Source organism: Podarcis raffonei, chromosome 1, assembly GCF_027172205.1.
Source record: "Podarcis raffonei isolate rPodRaf1 chromosome 1, rPodRaf1.pri, whole genome shotgun sequence".
Classification (NCBI taxonomy): domain Eukaryota; kingdom Metazoa; phylum Chordata; class Lepidosauria; order Squamata; family Lacertidae; genus Podarcis; species Podarcis raffonei.
The window spans coordinates 75,336,340-75,355,978 of NC_070602.1; the positions used below are offsets into that span (position 1 = coordinate 75,336,340).

General features: G+C 41.7%; 1 protein-coding gene across 16 annotated transcripts in view; it reads right to left on the reverse strand.

Annotated features, from left to right (window-relative positions):
• Positions 1 to 16,409, reverse strand: part of BRSK2 (BR serine/threonine kinase 2) — a 389,480-nt gene extending 373,071 nt beyond the window's left edge. For 7 of the 16 annotated variants that reach the window (XM_053394329.1, XM_053394309.1, XM_053394319.1 and 4 more), the window contains exon 1: positions 15,906 to 16,409. In XM_053394329.1, coding sequence (XP_053250304.1) covers positions 15,906 to 15,999 — 94 coding nt within the window. In that variant the 5' untranslated portion in view covers positions 16,000 to 16,409. The remainder of the gene's footprint in view (positions 1 to 15,905) is intronic. The other 9 variants (XM_053394409.1, XM_053394400.1, XM_053394393.1 and 6 more) reach the window with 3 other exon arrangements.
• Between the last annotated feature and the right edge of the window lie 3,230 nt (positions 16,410 to 19,639).

A 19,639-nucleotide genomic window follows, 5' to 3' on the forward strand; every position in this document is an offset into this window, starting at 1 on the left:
ATCTTCCATCAAGGCAAGCGGCAAGCATTATCAGAGTTCAATGACACATTTTCACCCGGCAAAATCACTCAAGGAGGGTGCAAAGCAGGGCTGGTGAGGGGTATGGCCTGGGGAGAAAGGGTGCAGCAGAGAAGAGTCCAGAGAGCCAGGTAGAGAGGCCGGGGGAAGGGCTACATTCAATCCCTAGGCCTAAGATTCCCCATCCTTGGGACAGATGGTGTGGGCATTCCCTTGACAATTTCAATGAAGGATTTCAGTGACAACTTTCAAGTACAAGTTCCCCTAGTTTAATAATAATAATAATAATAATAATAATAATAATAATAATAATAATAATATCTTTATTGTCATTGCCCCCTCTCAGGGACAACGAAATTACTCGACTGCTCCATAAAAACACTAATTAAAACAATACAGTATAGTACAGCAAGGAAGATTAGATGACTTTCAAAGTCCAGGCTTCCCATTCAGGGCTGAGATCGCTCTGGAGTTTGCTTGGTCCTTAAGTAGCTCCTGTTCCCAGATAAAATACAGTCTTAAAAATCCAAATACAGATTAATACACAATGAAAACCTTTTGAGCCAAGATATAGAGGACACAGAAAATGGTAGCAGAATCGTGCTCTCCAGCATTTGGCCAAGCCCACCCAGTTTATCAGAGCCATGCACAAAAGCCAAAAGAAATTCTCCCACTAAGGTATTCCCAGCTGTGCTATGCTGCCTCTTTAATATTATTATACATTACACTAAAACATTTGCAATAATTCTTACCATGGCAACAAAATTGATCGTATCTCTATATAGGTGATAACAGTGAAAATAAATGCAGCTCACATCTGTTCTGTGATCTTGTCATTGACTTAAATGCGATGACCAAGGACAGCACTATAAAACTATGATGATATCAATAGATCTAGGTTCCTCCTTAAGCCTTTAATATTGCTTCTGCGGTAAGAGGAAGCAAGCATATCAGAAGCCAAATGTGATTCTCCCCACCCCCCATTCCCTTCAGGAAAAAAAGCAGACTTGAGAGTAATGAATCTGGCACACTGCACCACTTTCTAGTTCAATGAGGTGACAGTATCCTAAGGTGAAAAGCAGAAAAAGTGCAACATCTGAGAGAGGCAACAAAGAAAGTGAGAGAGACCAAGGGCCTTAGTGTGTACTAAGAGTGAGCGGCGTACTCAGCAGCAAGGCAACATAAGAAATTTATTGTAAGGCAGAGCCTGACAGTGCTGTCTTCCTGCACAGAGGAGCTGGAAATGCAGGCGCATTAGAGCATTGGCTAATCACAGCCCATACTAGGGAAACAGGCCTCAACTGCTAAGCAGGAGAAACTAAAGGACATAAATGGCCTAAAAGCAACAGGGAAATAGTGGAGAGTGGCAAAGACAGGCTACAGTGACTACAGCCATTACCGTGACTTGCTCATAGAAGCCTGGGAGCCTAACTCTGACCTTGTTTAGCTGCAGACGTGAATACCTCTGCACATCTTGAAGTAGCTTCCATGTTAGGGGTGGAACTAGGATATGTGCACATCTAACAAGGGCATGCAGAGTTCTTATTCTCTCGGCATTGTTGAACTGGGGTGGGATAATACCCTACATTTTAATTAGCATAATCTGTGTTTTATTTTCACAAGCCCTGCAGCCTCCAAAATAGAGCTGGAGGGTCTGTTCCCCATGGAACAGTGTTTCACGATCTCAACTTTCTAGAGCAGTAGGAAGTTCTATGGTAACTACACAGTATTAGTTTCTTTGTGAGAAGAAAGTTCAGGAGAGATGTGTGTGTGTGGTTTATCCGCCATATATGTTTTTCTTTACAAATGTGAAGGTTGGGCTACGGGGAATCAAGAAGTCACATGATTAGGCAATTATTGTTACAAAATGGCATGAGTTCAGTTTCTTGAGATCTGAAAATGCTAGCCAGAATCCCCTTAGCAATCTTTCCAATCCAGCTCCAAACTAAAAGCATTTATCTCTATCCCTCCTCCATACTTCAAAACTAACTCTTTACCACTCCCAATATCAAAATCTAAGTCTGCTTTAAGGTCCAAGTAAGGTCTTCACAAAAGTGGAAGTTTTAATACCCAATTTCCACTGTTGTGTGCCTGTCTTTATAAATTTCCTTCACCATCTCACTTGTGGTCTTCATACTGAATGGCAACATACTGTTGATGACACAGTTACATGCAGCCATTTTACCATGTGCTATCAACCTGGGAATAAAAATATGTGAATTGCTTTGGTGCCAACAGAGCTGCCATGAGAAAAACTCAATATTCATATGCACCTAGAACAGTTTTTACCAACTCAGTGCCATAGCTGTCAACTTTTCCCTTTTCTTGCGAGGAATCCTATTTGGAATAAGGGAATTTCCCTTTAAAAAAGAGAAATGTTGACAGCTATGCTCAGTGCCTTTCAGATGTTTTGAACTGTAACTCCCAACAGCCTCAACCATTCCAGTGCCCTTGGGACCAGTTTCCCTATGAGATCGCCTTACCCTACATGTGCCCTCGACAGCTTTGATTGGTGGAATTGCCACTACTACAGGTGCCACATAATACCTTTTCCACATTTGTAAGGACTCCATCGCTTAGTGTGGCAGCGTCTACACTTTGGAACTCCCTGCCTATTGAAATCAAGCAGACACCTTCACTGTACTCTTTTTAGTGCCAGGCCAAGGGAAGTATACCGAGATGTTTGGAAAGATGAGGTAATTTTAATCTGTTTTAGTATTTTAACTTTTGTATGTTTTAAAGTGGGGTTGTGTCCCCACCACCGCCACCACCATTGATTTTACTGTTTCATCTTTTGTAAACCGCTTTGAGGTTTTTGACAATCAAGTGGTATAGAAATATTATTAAATGAATAAATATTGTTGGCCAATAATACAAGAAGGCAATGCCACAGTATATTATATATTTAGGATCATAACGTATGTATTTCTTTTAAGTTAAAAATCAAGGCCCGATGGGGAACATTCAAATTATTGAAGTCTCACTAGTTACTTGCTATGTTAGGAAACACAGTTCTACAGGCTTTTGAGCTACCTTCATCAAATGTGAGTTAACAATAATTTTAATTAACGAGCTGGAGAATTGGGCTTATGTGAGCGTTCACTGGCATTTTGAAGTGGACCTGCAAAACGGATGTCTCTTCAATGGGTATGTAGCACACTACTGAAAAGCACACACAAATACACATTCATTTTTACTCCCATGAAAGCTTGTACTGCAAAACTGTAGAGTTACAAATGGCCAGAGCCTCGGGAGATAGGGAGACCATTGTTGATAAATTGTGCAGGCAGCTAGAAGCGCATTTACTGAATGGATGTCTGAAAATAATTTTCCACTAACCTCTGAAAAGTTAAATCGATAAAAAGTGAAACATTTAACTGAAAATACAGTCATACCTACAAACTTAGCACGTTATGTGAAGTAAAACTATGAGGTGGTAGTGGTGGTGGCTTTTTAAGAAACCTTTTTTAATCACCAACCCAATTTCTCTCTAAGTATAAAAACGGCTAAGATATTAAAAGCAGTAATATCTTCACATATCAGTAACTGGATTGCTGACCATCTATTGCTTGTCTTACTCTTCTTCATTGTCAATACAATGATTCATTACTATTATGATTACCACCATTTATTCTTAGTTTTGTATGAATAACATGGCAGGCAGTGCTCTATGACTAACAGCAGTCCAAATCACCATTAATAGTTCATACTGAAGAATGTTCTATTCAAGAATCTCCAGGATAGGATGTCTACCATGGTCCTTTAGAGGTAGTAAGGAATAACAGAGAACCTTGTCAGGAGTTACACAGACATGTTGTTGGTACTTAAAAAAACAACAATCAAATCCCCTAAGCAAAGAACAAGGCTTGTTTGGGGTCTCTAGCTCTTTCAATAAACTCTACTTTGCACATGTTGATTCTCTCTTTTTAATACCTAACCCTAAAGCAGAGCTTTCCAAACTTTTCATGTTGGTGACACACTTTTTAGACATGCATCATTTCATGACACAGTAATTCAGTTTTACTAGCAAACTGGAGGTTAAACTAACCTCTTTTCAGCCCTGGGAGGAGCTCAGGGAGCGTTCATGTGACACACCTACACAATGCAGCTGACACACTAACGGGCCACGACACAGAGTTTGGAAAGCTCTGCCCTAAAGTATGTAAATCAGCTGCAACTCTCTGGCTCATGATACATTAAGGACATTGTCCAACCCTGTAATATTTAAGTTTTTTTCTTCTATACACATACGCTCTCTTTCTCCCCTATTTCTCCACTTGCAATCTTAACCATTCTCCTTTCATGACCTGACAATATATGATTATGTAATTAGCAAGTCAATATATGTTGAAGTTGTGTACAAGTTGTGTTCAAGGATAATACTGAATCTGGAATTTGACCATCAACATCGATAATAAAATGACTGTCCAGTTTTCCTCAAATATTCAGCTGTTTTTAGAAGCCAAGCCCATTCCTTTTTATCTGTTTGGAAGTATCTGGAAAGATAAGAACTCCTGCACAAGTTACACAATATAAAAGGATCTTTAAGGCTAGGTCTAATTATACTGTGTAAATTCAAAAATGAAAAAAAATGCTTTGTATTGTATATATGTCTTGCATTCTGTGAAACAGAAAAGTCTCACTTGAGAGCAATTCTAAGTTAACACATGTGATTCATGGGTCTTAGGCCAGACATAGCCATGAATTTCTCACATAGTTGTTTGGCCATTTAAATAAGCTGAAAAGAAAAATAAATAAAACTGTCACATGTCACCATTAAAGTTAAATCATATACCAATTATTCATAATGTTAAAGTCACAAACCAATGATTTATAAGCAAATCAATATAGGGAGAGCTGTAATAAAAAGCACTCTAAACATTTGATGAATATTGATATGAATACATGTTTATATTAAAAATTAATTGTTTGGTTTTGTGACCCTTTGCTTACTGCTGAAAATTCACTGGCACAGAGTAAAAGTAAGTTCATTTAAGTTCGCCAACTTAACAAATACTGCATGTAGAAACAAGCATTTATGAATGAATCTCTTTGCTGGATCGGGTCCAATAAACAGAGTAAAAATGAACATATAATGTGGATAATTTATAAGAGCATTTATGTCATTAATGAATGTACAGATAATTCTTGTCTGTTCTGACTAGCAGCAGCTCTCTAAAATCCCCGACAGCATTCTTTCCAGTTCTGCTATCTGAGATCCTTTAACAGATGACTGTCTCAAGTACTGAGCCATCTGCATGCAAAACCTGTGATTCACTCTTGCTATGGACTATTCCATAGATTCATCCAGAACCTAGGACTGCACCTCTCTATGTTACATTGGGTCCACACAGATGTCCAGATTGTTCGGGTGCAGCCAGCTTTGACAGAACCAATTAGTTTGTTGAGTATTTGTTGAATTCAAGCCCCCCCCATCCCCAAACAGGTGTTTGACATCAAAGCTGGCCATCTGTTTGGTGGGTACATGTGCACACAACCCTCTGCTACACTGATGGTCTTTGGATTTGAGCCACACTGTATGAAACAAAATTTACAGTACAGGAATCACCTCCGTGCTCAACCAACCAAGTGAAAGAGCAAGTCACATCAAGTACGAAACCAATTATGAGGAAGCACACAATTCAACGTTCAACAGAAATGCACTTGACTCAGGGAAAGGGGGGGAAATATGCTAGATAAATTTCGATTACAAATAACACTGAGGAAACCACCATCTGGTTCCCAATGTTCCATGTAAGAACAAAATTTTAAATTCATTGAGCAAATTATCTGGAATCATGAGTCACTTTGCTGTGGGAGGGGAGAACACCCATCATGATAAGTTTGGGATAGAAATGTGTTGCCTTGTGTGACCAAATCAATAATAAGCAAAAGGGAGAGACTACACATAATCTTACTTAGTAGACTGCAATTCTATGTGCTTAAGGGGTGTCTGCAGAACTTGCCTCCAATAGTTAAAGACATTGTTTATGCACAAATGGAAGCATAGACTTATAGTTTTTCCTTGGGTGGTGTTTTTTTCTTAAAAAAATGTAAACCCTTTATTTAGGGTTATTGTCTTGTTTACAATCCACCAGTCCACAAGGAACTGCATACAACACCATGGAACTATTTGCCTGGAATCAAAAAGTTCATTTTCCCAGAGAAGCCAATTTAAAGCTAAGTTCATGACACTTCTGTTTCTCAAAGCAACATGAAATGAACCCTATGAAATACTAGCATTCAAAAATATGGCTGCCACGTTCACATTCCTGCTCAGGGATACAAGTAATGTAAACAAATTAAAAGTAAGAAATAAACACTAGCAGTCTGCACTTTGTTCTTGCCTGAACAACATAGCAGTACAGTCTGCCTGCTACACTCCAGGATCTACTGTATTTTGCCAGCTGCTAGACCTAGTGACTGACTTAAAGTTCCCTAGGTTAGGGAACACACTCTCAGGTATGTTCCCGATGATGTCCTGCTGAAGTTGTCAACCTCACTTCTCTTTCCACTGATCTACCACTGCAGCTGGCCTTTATGTATTGTTTCAAACTAATGAGAAGATCACCCATGTTTTTCACCAGCAGTTCCTGCTGTAGTTTAAAACTGCCTTGTTTTCAGAACAAGTAACAGGCCAGCCTACTACTTTCTTGGACCTATTTTATAATACTTCTCCCTTTCAATTTAGTCTCTTGTCCTGTCCTGACATTCACTGAGAAGCAAACTCATGTCTCTCTGATCTCTTATATAAGCCCAGTACTGCTGGTAAAAAAGAAAAAAGAAAGCAACATTTTGCCTTTTACAGAATGATCACATCACCATTAGATTTCATGAAAATTCTATCTCAATAGTTCATGTATTTTTTTAACTCTGCAAAACATTTAGGGTCATCATTTTTTATGAGCTAGCCTTCGCTGCAGCTGATAAGGGTATTACAATACACAAAAAGAAGAGCAAGGCCACAATAAAAGCATAACAGTGTCTCTTTAAGTGCAACTTTGAGAATTCATTTCAAAGCAACTGTACATCCTGTTGATAAATGTTTTTAATTTGTCTGTCTTCTCATCTCATCCTAATGCACAGCCTTCTCAACAGTAGTGACACTAGGGTCAGCTCCTCCTTCAGGTTTCCCTTGTGGTGTTACCATTTGTAACCTAGAATATGTGGAAACTATCACCCTATCATTTGTTATGGATTACCTTGTGTTCCACTCATTTTTGTGAGGTCTTTAGTTTCAGTGATAGCCAATAAAGAGGTGGCTAAATGGAACAGGGATACAAAGAAGAAAGCTGTCTTAATAGTGTAAAAGCCATATCTATTGAATTGCTATTTCTGTAACCCTGGTGATGTCTGCGATTTAGGTATATAAATAGCAATATAATCCCACTCATCTGACAATGTAACAAAAAAGCAAGCTGCGTGCTTCAAAGTAGACTGCTTGCTCCCATAAAATGCTTATTCGCTTGCTTTTTGAACTATGATTAATATTTTACTCTTTTATTTCGTTTATATTTATTGGAGTTTTGAATCATTAGCATTTTTTTACTCTGACCTATACATATCTCAGCATTCCTTAACTTTAGAAGCAGTGCTCTATTCTGCAAATGTTGCCTCTTTGAAAAGCATATGCATTCTTCCTTTTCTATAGTTCACTCAGGTTTCAAAATAGATAGCCAAGGTCAGTGTGGCTTTCCAAGATTCTGTTCCATATATGAGGACTTCTCAAGAGCTGATTTGATTTGTCCAGGTTTGAAGGCGTCTTTTTATGAACAAGCAAATTAGAGAATGTGATGAGGCCTGTTAGACCCATATATTTTCCTAGTCTCATTCAGCCAACCCAATGGTCCCACATTGTCCTGAACGCTGTTCCACTCTGTGCCACCCCTGCCCATCCAAGTAAGTGGCAGTGATGTTGGTGTTAGGAAGGCAGCTCTGCCCAACTTCACCGGCTACTCCTGCTATGTCCAGAGACAAAATAAGATATTGGGGAGTAGTAGGATAACCCGACAGTGTCTAATTAGCCAAACTGCAGCTCCTCCATTTACTCTGACGTCCCCTGCATCTAGGTCACAGTGTCATCCTGAGGAGGGCTAATATTCAGATTAATTGCAAGTCATCACATTTGAGGAAAAAGGAGTCCTTGGTGCTTCCTTCTACACCACCCTACTCTGACGACCTGGCTCTCCCATCATCCTCAACTTCTTTTGCTCCACAGCCCTGCACAGAGCCTGCAACTGTAGAATCAGCAATGGGTTCTTTGATGGCTGCAGACTGTCCTCCCTGGAGGATGGAGCCATTGCAAGGGAAGACCTTGCCAGCCCTCCTAAGCCTTTGAAGAGATGATTCTGGCGCTTTGTTGAGTCTCAGGCAGCAGAGCCCACTGTGAGCTGCCCAGGGTCCTGATTTGTCTTGCCTTGTCTAAAGAGGCTCTGGTAACAATACCACTCACCAAATGAACCCCAGGCCTCAAGTGAATGATGTTACAGATGTGTGCGGGGTGGATGGGGCCCCCTAAACCCTAAGGTAAAGGTAAAGGTACCCCTGCCCGTACGGGCCAGTCTTGACAGACTCTAGGGTTGTGCGCCCATCTCACTCAAGAGGCCGGGGGCCAGCACTGTCCGCAGACACTTCCGGGTCACGTGGCCAGCATGACATCGCTGTTCTGGCGAACCAGAGCCGCACACGGAAACGCCGTTTACCTTCCCGCTAGTAAACGCCGTTTACCTTCCCATTTACCTTCCCGCTAGTATTTATCTACTTGTACCCGGGGGTGCTTTCGAACTGCTAGGTTGGCAGGCGCTGGGACCGAACAACGGGAGCGCACCCCGCCGCGGGGATTCGAACTGCCGACCTTTCGATTGGCAAGCCCTAGGCGCTGAGGCTTTTACCCACAGCGCCACCCGCGTCCCCCCCTAAACCCTAGGAATGAATAAAAGCTAGGATTTTGATTAATTGGGATACGGATTAAAACACAAACTGCAGAGCTTTGCCAGACAGGGAGTTCCTGGGCTGGCTTATGCAAACCATACTGGCCAAGCTAGGGCCATTAAGAGGAAAATAGAGGGCCATTGAGGGCCCACTGAGGGTCATTGCCAATGCAAGAGAACTTCCCCCCTGCCCTGAGGCAGGAGTTTGAAGGGTTGCCAAGGTGATGGGGTGCTTTTGAGCAAGGGTTACTGGGAGTAAGAGGGGCTGGGATCCACCTTTGAGGAAGACAGCCTGAAGGTTGCCTGGACTGCTGCCTCGGAAAATGTGTATGCCATAAGATATGGACTCCCTCCATGCAGACTGAAAGTATAAATAGGTGAATAAACCATATTTCTTAAAACATGACAGTCTCCGCCATGTCTTCTGTTCTCCAAAGGGACACAGACCCTGTGTGTGTGCCTGGGACCCCATGGGTTCTCGCCACCACGTGGCATAGAAAGGGGCAGCCACCCAGCTTTTGTAACAATATAATATTTACAGCAGCAGACACCAGTCAAACATCTTGATGCTCTGCCTATTCTGCAACTTGGAGGGAGTAACCACACCTTCCAGGTTTTTTTAGAAGCTCGGTTCCTGGCAGTCCTTGCTTGGTACACAGTGGGCAACTTTGCTAACACTAAGAAGGTCTGGCTCTTGTCAATGCTTGGATAGAAGACTGCCAGGGAACTAGATAAGGCATCTCAAGAACTAAGGTGGAAGAAAGGTGAGATAATAAATATAATAAAATAATTAAGTTAACAACAACAACATGTCATATAGAGTACTTCCTAAAGGAAACCAGTTCTGCCAAGATTCACAGATGACCTGACACATACTGGCAAATCTTCTTGACCTCCTGTGCCCCCTTTTAAACTTTCGCTTTGTTCTCACAAGCAGCAAAAGAAGAGGTAAAACTGTTTATAGACTGTACTTCCTTTAGGCTGCAGTTATGGGTTCACATAATTGAATGCTCATCCATACAAAAAAATAAAATAAAAGCCAAGCAAAAATAAAACCCACTCAAACTCCAGAGGGTATATCTCCTCCGCAGCAAGCCAATAACTCATATCAGAATTTGAGGCCATCTTTTTAATATTTACAAAATGAAGAGCAAATAAGATTTTATTATGGGAGTCTGTCAATATGAGATCAAAAAGGAAGGGAAAGTCTGAAATTGAAACAGCTCCAGCTCCTTGAGCTGGCACACCACACATATGAGGAAAAGGGCTCTCCCAGCCACAGCTGCCACTAGAGCACCAAGGAACAAGTGGTCCAGCAGCAACCTGCAAAATGCAAATGCCTTTCTTCAAGAGTAGTGTAACCATATCCAGGACAAGTCGCACACCTGATTCCAGATAACTCATTGTCAGCATCTCCATATTACCTTGATTGAATTTCAGTTTGTTCACTCTTATCCTGCCAATTTCCCCCTTGAAACACCCATTTAGGAACCTTATTATCTCACTGGGTACCACCAATATTATGACACCTTATTCCACAACCTATCTCAACAGTTTCACATAGATCTTGGATAGAGAATAAGATGGATCCCTGAGGTACACTGCAAAGCAACTCCCATGGAGCAGAACAGTCATTCCTAGGACCATTTTAAGGCTCTGAGATGCCAGTGGGCTGTGTGTGTTTTCTTCATTCTCTTCTTAATTTAAGGGTTTATATGCCTCCCCACCATGTCCGAGACCTGGGACAATTTTAGCCTTCATTCCCCTCTCTCAAAAAAGACCTAGTTATCCCCAGCCCTACTCACTGCATCTTTCCTGAAGCAACAGAATGTAACTTCCTATTGTCAACCTAGCCACCTTCACAGTAGGATACAGTAGGATACCATAGTTGATGGTACTGAAAACCACTGAGACGTCCAGAAGAATCAACAGAGTCATGCACAGCCTGTCTGTCCTTCAACAAAGGTCATCACCTGCATGACTAAGGCATTTGTCACCCCATGAAATTCTAATAATATGGAAAATAAGGCCAATAGCTACTTATATACTTTGTTTCATGGTAAAACTGTCCCTGTAAAAAATGTATTTGCTTGGAGTAAATTTCTATCAAATTCAATGGGATTTGCTTCTAATGAACTTAGAATCTTGCCTGCATCCATTAAAGCCCAATTTGGGCATGGGTAAAGGCTGCACACAAGCAAGGGTGAGTGGGAAGAAACATGGCAAGCGCTCCATACTGCGTTGTTATATCTAACTTGATTAGAACCCCCATTTGCAGGGTTCTAAAGTAGAGGAGCATCCACACTTCAAACATTGCCACCGAAAACATAGAGAGTATGTGGGTATAGTGATGCAGGCACTGTGTCCAAATTCACTCCACTTACATAAAGCCTTTATTTGGGAGCACAACAAATAGAGCTTCAACAATTTTAAAAATGCCACCAAAATCTGAGAAAGAAGGCAGGCAGGCAGGAAGGAAGGAGCCAATTTGCAAGGAAAGCTCTCAGTTCATCATCAAAACCTTAGTTCATAATTACTAAAGCACCACAAACTCATTTGTATAACATGCTAGTATGGCTAGCACACAAGTGTATAGGATGGGCTATGGCAACAGTTACCATATTTACTCGAGTCTAATGTGCCATCGAATCTAATGCACATCTCAGTTTTCAGAACCTTGAAACAAAAACAAAGAATTTGCTCGCAAATGTAAATGTACCATCAAATCTAATGAGCACCTTAATTTTCGCAACCAGATTTGGCTAAAAAAAGGTGATTTGAGTAAATACGGTACATGAATGCAACACCACAAATATTATATTTGTGTTCCAAACAAGAAAGAAGAGATGAAAATAAAATAAAATGCAGAAGTATTCCTAGATTAAAAAGACATTTTATAAATGGTTGAAGCATATGCAATGTTAATTTCATGCAAAATATCACACATAGCAAATTAAGGAAGACTTTGTTTCATTTGAATAATAAACCTGAATTTTTGTGCTTTTGTCTTCCCATCTGATCTGTTATCTAAGCACACATGTTTCCTGGTGTGTTGTTGCAAACACAAAAGCACATCCTTTTTGTTCATTACTGTTAATTACAGTGCAAACCTCCCATAATTAACTATGCTATAGTGTAATTCAGTGCAATATAAACCATCTCTTGCTCATCCCTTTATGTGCAATTTGTTGTTGTCAGCATTTTCAAAGATGTTTCCTCATAATACAATTTTACAAATATGATCATTAGATTATTGCATTACTTCATGCATCCTCCCCCTGCTGAACACATATTCTACAAGTCCAGTTTTGGGAAACAACAGCAGAACCCATTTGACCTCTGCCTTATACAGCAACAAAGGGGCAATTGTCTTACTACAGCAGTCTAATTTAATTATACATGCATGGAATTCTTACAGTGCATTATTAAGAATTTCTTCCCCCAGCTTTTGCCACACTCCCCATACTATGGAAAGGCTGTATGCAAATTTTTTGCACCCTTTTGCTCAGTGCCCTATTCCTGCTTTTAAAAGCAGGAGGCCATAATCCTCCTTTTGTGACATCAATCATTTTCAGCAAGCCTGATGTGCCAGCTCTGGAGGCTCCTCAGGACAAGCTTTGCTTCCCCTGCTTTGAATGAGAATCAGCACAGTCATCACCCAGCCCTTTGAAATGCATCCTCAGTATGTTTTGCCAGGTCAGTTTTGCATACCCATGACCAGATGTCACCAGCTTCCACTGATAGCAAAGACACAGCATCTGGGCTTCCTTGCAGAAAGCCAGCAGGGTCTTGTCTGTAAACATTCCTTGCTTCACAGTCATTAAGAACTGCATCATTTAGGGTGGTGTGGAGGCTGAAGAAAGCTATTCAAAGTTCAGACAGCACATGGAAGTTCTCTTTTCATGACAACCTTTGCAAGGCTGCTATGAGCAGAAGCCAGCACTTGCCTCCCAATTCCTTCGCCTTTGATCTTCAACAGTATCATGTATTTCTGCGAATAGCAGGTAGACAGTGAGTATCCCTGAGAGGGTACAAGGGTTAGGGTTAGGGCCTCATTTCTTCTAGTTGAGCAAAGGAGGAGGGAATATGAGTGGTTGTGAAGATCTACCAAGAAGCAAATGGGCTATGGATGCTATGATGAGATCTTGTGATTGTTGATACATTTGGCCAAATTATCTTTCGAAGAGGGGGCAAGCTCATTCCATGCAATGCAATGCTGTGGTATAATTCCTCAAAGTACTGCTCTATTTTCAGAAGGCCTAAACAGCTTTATTTAATTACCTGTCACATAACAATGTTATACAATATAAAGCCTCCAACAACTGAATTTTCATATTCTTTCCCACCCAAAGCTTACTGTCTCACTTCCAGGAACATAGAAGTGATAGACACAAACTATGCTGCCTGGCTGCATAACTCTGAATCATTCCAACTCTGGTTAGGAATGAAGATGCCGGTGTTTATCATTCCCAAGTATATCAAGGTGAGCATGGGGAATAGAAAACAAAACATTCAGTTCCTGTGCATGTTTTCTCAGAAGGAAGTCTCATTTACTTCAAAGGGACTTGTTCCCAAGTAAGAGTGCATAAGTCTGCTGCAGCTATTCTTTAGGCTTTTAGATTTTCTTCTCTGTATCACTGCAGTGTGTGCATGAATGGAAAGACTAGAGGGTCATCTATAATTAGATGTAAAATCATGGAGAACAATCCTAGCCCTAGATGATTTCCTCAAAGATCTGCAAAGGCAGACAGCATGAAACCTCTGAACACACACACACACTTGCTCACCCCCCCAATCTCTCTCACTCTCTAATCACTTAGGAGGAAGATAGGAAGATTAGCAAGGGGAGGGGGAGGGGAAATTGCAGCTAACCCTTGGGAAGCATAATATCACTCTCTGTGGTTTACATTCAAAGGCTGCAATCCTGTGCTTGCTCACTCGGTTGCAAATCCTGTGCTGTTAAACTCAGTAGGACTTACTTTTGAGAAAACATGCATAGGATTAGTCTGAAATGTAGCTATATTTGCAATAACATACACTTTTTGTACATGGCAGTTGGGCAGAGTGAAAGACCTCTCATGGCACAAGGCAAAAACTGTGGCAACAGAGTAAGACTGAATCTAGGGCCTCTTAGATGCCCCCAGCCAAGAGTGGATGGCAAGAGATCACCTCTGGACACAACATTCAGTATTTTTATTGGTGTACCCATGATGCTGCAATCATTTTGGTGAGAGTTCCCCCCCGCCTGGCTCCTTATTCATGTCAAGATATATTTCACAGTGAATCAGGTTGGTTGGCGGAAGGGTTTGGGTTGTTGTTTTTTTAACTCAGCATTGTGAAGAATAAAGGTGAACGGATGCATGAAGCTACTGCAGTACATACAGGGAGGAGGAGGATTTTTAAATAAAAATAAATAAAAGTCGCTTTCCCATTTAAAGCAATGCCATTTTCATAACCATTCCTATCTAAAAGTGGTTGCTATGGGGTTTGAGAGGGAGGATGAAAAAGAATTGGAGGGGAGATTCACAATCAATCATTGAAGAAAAGCTTGGCCCCTTTCAGAGAAAGATCTGGATTTCAACTCAGTCCCTAAGAAAATTGCGGGGACTGCAGAGCTGCTGCCATGCAGGGCAGCAAGAACACAGACAGCAGCTGGGGATGGAAACGCCTATTAAATCCTTTAGACAACAGATGGGCAAAGCTCGGCTGTCTTTTTTAAAAAGCAAAACACAATGCACCATGTTTTATTGTCCCACCATGATGAACAACACTTAATATCAACAAGGAGCAAAGGAGAGCAATTTGGTGTGTGTGTGTGTGTGTGTAATCACACACACATATACTCTGCTCTAAAAATGCTAAGCCGGAGAGTCTTAAATTCACTTCTAGGGTTGCCCATTTAAATCTTGTTTATTGCCCACCGCACCTGTTACCAAAATGCCAAAAGGGGATACAAATCAGGAAAGTCTGGTGGACAGATATTTAACATTTCTGCAATGGTCGCTTCTTTGCAATTACTGTTTCCCTGCCCTTGAAGTAAATCCACCAAAGCAGGGAGCAGGCAACCAGTGAGTCCCAATCTTGAATGCACTGAAGGGATCTAATTATGTCACGTAGGGCAAAAGCACCTGCTCCCTGCTAATGCCTCGCACTACATTTCCTCCTTTTAATATTTCTTGCTATTGTTCCTTTCAGGCAACAACAACAAACCTCTGGCTGCTGGACATGGATTCTTAAATCAGCAGTGAAATATATAGTAAGATTAAAAGAAAACAGCATAGACAGGGCAGGCTTTTTGGATTATGGCTTTTTTTTGTTTCTTTGCTCCTGAATACTTTTCCTGCTTTGACAGTGCCAGGGACACTTTCCAAATAACCAGCAAAGGCAGTATCATACATTCACATAGTCTCTTCCCCCTCCTGGCCCCCAAACCACCGCACCTCCACCAACTGCACCTTAAGGACTACACCCTTTTCAATCATGATGTCATAAAACACTGCTGGTGACTTCCAGCTTCCTCCCCCTCTTCTTCGTTGTCCGTTATGTGCCTCCCAATTCAACTGAATTCTAGTTTTAAAAAAGGAAAGGAAAGGAAAGTGGTGCACTGAATCAAAGCAAAATTCACCAGCCGCTGAGCATCTTTCCTTCGCGTCCCCCCCTCCACTCAATCAGCCCCTCCCCACACGCACTTTGACTGTCATCAGAACACCACCCCTTTCCAGGAGTGATCCACACAAAGCAACCTGGACTTGTTAAAACAAGATATAAATCACGAAAACAAAACACACACACACCCAGAGCCAGAGCAAAAAAGAACCACCTTAAAGTCAAGCTATTATTTATCAGATGCCACAGCAAAAGACAAGGAATGGCCAGAGAGCCTAGACTCTCCCATCTCCATAATCTCAGCGACTGCTGCCTTATCCCTAGGGCTGCTCCTGCTGCATAAGAACCAACCTGTCTGTCCTTTGCCCAGGGTTTTCTCCAAGCGGTACGGTCCAACATATTGTGCGTGCTGAGCTCCGCTGCCTTCTTTGCCAGTTGATGTCATTTCTACCTGGCTCTGTAATTCTGCGAGGTTATGCCTTGTGTTGTGGTTGGGGAATCTCTGGGCTCTTTTTCACCGCAGCTCTTTAAATTCCCACTTTGCCGCTGTGCAAGCAAAGCACCCAGTCTCTCTCTCTCTCTGACTCTTTTGCTGATCTTATCCACTTGGCTGAAGATTCACTCTTCCTTCCCCCCTCCCTTTCTTTCTTTTCCTTTTTGTTTCCTTCTCTCTGCCTAGGATGCTGATGCACAAGGAGGACTTATTAACCAGTGTTTGGGGAGGGAGGAAATCTAAGATCCAAGCATAAGAAGCATGGTGCTGGTCATCAGCACTCCGCACGCCTTAGTTCTCTCTAGGAGCTGTTCGGGGAGAGCTGGAGCAGCGGAAGAGCTGGGGCCCACGGCTCCGACTGACATTACAGGCAGCCAATCCCTGACAACACCTCAGCCTCTCCCCCCCCCCATCCACTACCTTTTCTTTTCCATCAGCATCAGCATCAGTTGCTGCCTCTGCCTGCTACGGAGCATCATAACCAATGGCAACAGCAATAAAACTGTGAGGGGATTCGTCTCCCGATAAGATCAGTAGTTAGTCAGAATTCAAAACGGCCCTGTTTTAAACTTTGCATGCATGGGTAGATGACAAAAAGAGCTACATAGTCTGTATCAGCTGCACTGAAGCAAGTTAAGCAAACAAAAACTCTGCAGTTCAGTCACTCAAGTCCATCTTGCAAATAATGCTGAGACTGTGGAATAAAAATCACACACACAAAGAAAATCCAGCAAAGGAGATCAAAGAAAAAACGAAGTCCAAGAGAGCTTGTTTTTATTTATTTATTTGAGTGACAAGATGCCCTTAAAATGAAGAAATTGTGCATACACACATGAACACACAACACTAATCAGAATCAAAGATAGCTTGGTTATCATAACATGATGAATGCTAGGGTTAATGTTAAGGTTAGTATAGAAAATTAAAGGTGCCCAAGCAAAATGCAGTTAAGGAACAAAAGATATTAAAATGACATGGGAGCAACATGACCTACTGCCTCACTCAAAGTAACTAACTAAATATGATGACACCACAGCCCTTCTGTTAGAATGCAAGTTCTGCTGAACAGGTATAAAGTGGGTGAGGGGAGGATTTGAAGTGGAGGGCAGACAGTAGGTACTGCTGAATTTTTCTTCTGCCAAACCCATTGCCTCCTGAAATCTCCCTGTAGCTGCTTCTCTCTCAGTGGAGAATGGTAAGGAGAAAACAGCTGGGGAAGAGGTGTTGGTAGGGAAAGTTAAAGCAGGCAAAATAAAATCCAGCAACCTCTTCAGTCCATCCCTTGGTCCACATGAATTTTCCCCCACCATATATCTTCCTGATGGCCACTTTTGTTTTAAAACAATGGACTGCTACCATCACACCAACATTATACCTTTACATACCTCGCCTTTTTAGAGCTTACTGGCAAAAAATGGCCATTCGGGTCTTTTGGAGGTAGCTTGCTGAGACTTTTGAGCATGAGACAGGGCATGTGCTTTATGGTAATGCTCTCAGAATCACAGAGCTTTTATTGGTATGTTGTGAACTTTAAGAGGCAATCTCGTTGAGCTGCCTGATTATGGAGAGCAGGATGGAGATGGACAGACAGATATTAAAGTTTCTTTTCCAGACTCAATCACTCTATCCATCTTCATCCTGCTTCCCACACTCAGGCAGCTCCAAGAGATTGCCACTTATAGTTTACAACATTCCAAAAAGTGTGCCACCAAAAACTTATGAACACATTCCCAAATAATTAAAGCAAGTCAGCAGTACCACAGACTGGCTATAGGTAAACACAGAAATAAAAGCACCTTACTTCCATGGTCTTAGTCTTTGAGGAGAAAATTGCTTCCTAATCCCAAATATACTCCAGGATACCTTAAATAGTGTATTATCCCACATAGCATGGATGCACCTTACGATCTTCCTCTGAGATCTTGTTTGCCACAATTACAGTGGAGGGTTGGACATGGCCTTCTTAGCTTTGACACCAAGGCTATGGAAATAACCTCCTGAGGTTTGCTGATCTTTAGGTGTTGGCCTAAATCTTAGATACTAATGTGATGCTCCCCCTTCCCAAAACTGTCATAGAATCATAGAATTTGAAGGGACTCCGAGAGTCCTCTAATCCAGCTCCCTGCAATGCAGGAAATATTTTGCCCAACATGGGGCTCGAACCCCCAAGTCTTATACTCTACCAACTGAGCTATCCAACCCCCTGCAAGGCAGGAATCCCAACTAAAGAATCCTAGAATGGTCAAATGGGAAGGTACCCCAAGGGCCATCTAGTCCAACCTCATGCAAAGCAGGAATCACATCATAGGTTGGCATTTTCTGGATTTCCTATTCCCATTGTGTGTTTCCAGAAGGGGAATCTAATTAGTTTCCTGTTTTGATCTGCTGTTCATTGCAATATATCTATATCATCTATATCTATATCTATATATCTATATCTTGGCTTTGATTGTTTAATTTTGTATTATGGTTTTTGCATCCACCTTCTAGATCTGTTTAGCCTAAAAGACAGGATGCAAATGTGTAATAAAAACAGATACACTGGTACCTCAGGTTAAGAACTTAATTTGTTCCGGAGGTCTGTTCTTAACCTGAAACTGTTCTTAACCTGAGGTACCACTTTAGTTGATGGGGCCTCCTGCTGCCGCTGTGCCACCGCCGCGCAATTTCTGTTCAAAACCTGAAGCAAAGTTCTTAACCCGAGGTACTATTTCTGGGTTAGCGGAGTCTGTAACCTGAAGCGTCTGTAACCTGAAGCATCTGTAACCTGAGGTATCACTGTAAATCAAATATGGTGCATGAGTCAGGTCTAAAATTTGAAGGCAATATTTACTCCATAGGCCTCTTTCTTTGGGAAAGGATTTTACTCCATGATGTTAATACCGCAGGTTACCTTTTCAATACATCTTTTCTGGCTGTGGCCAGCTGTGACACCACTCATTAAAAAAAGGGTAGTAACTTTTGATGGTATGCATGTGATTAGTTAGAAAACAGGTTTCCTGTATCATGTTGCCAAGTGGAAAGAAGAATATTATCAGCCTTGTGGTGTGTAGTAACATGGTCATGCAGATCAACTCAGCTAAAGGTATTGTAATTCAAGAATTGCTTCTTATTCAAGATTTCTTTACGAGTCTTCTGATCCCAACTAATAGTATTATGTAACCATCCGGCAGCTGGTATCAGTTGCATGGTAAGGTCTGTGCTGGCACTTTTAATATTTGGTAGGTGTTTTATTTAGATATTCTGTAATACAGAGCTCAGTTTTAGAGTTCAGTACACAACAAAGATCTGGGACGCAGGTGGTGCTGTGGGTTAATCCACAGAAGGTCGGCGGTTCAAATCCCCGCAACGGGGTGAGCTCCCGTTGCTCAGTCCCTGCTCCTGCCAACCTAGCAGTTCGAAAGCCCATCAAAGTAGATAAATAGGTACCGCTCCGGCGGGAAGGTAAACGATGTTTCCGTGCGCTGCTCTGGTTCCCCAGAAGCGGCTTAGTCATGCTGGCCACATGACCCAGAAGCTGTACACCGGCTCCCTCAGCCAATAAAGCGAGATGAGCGCCGCAACCCCAGAGTCGGTCACGACTGGACCTAAT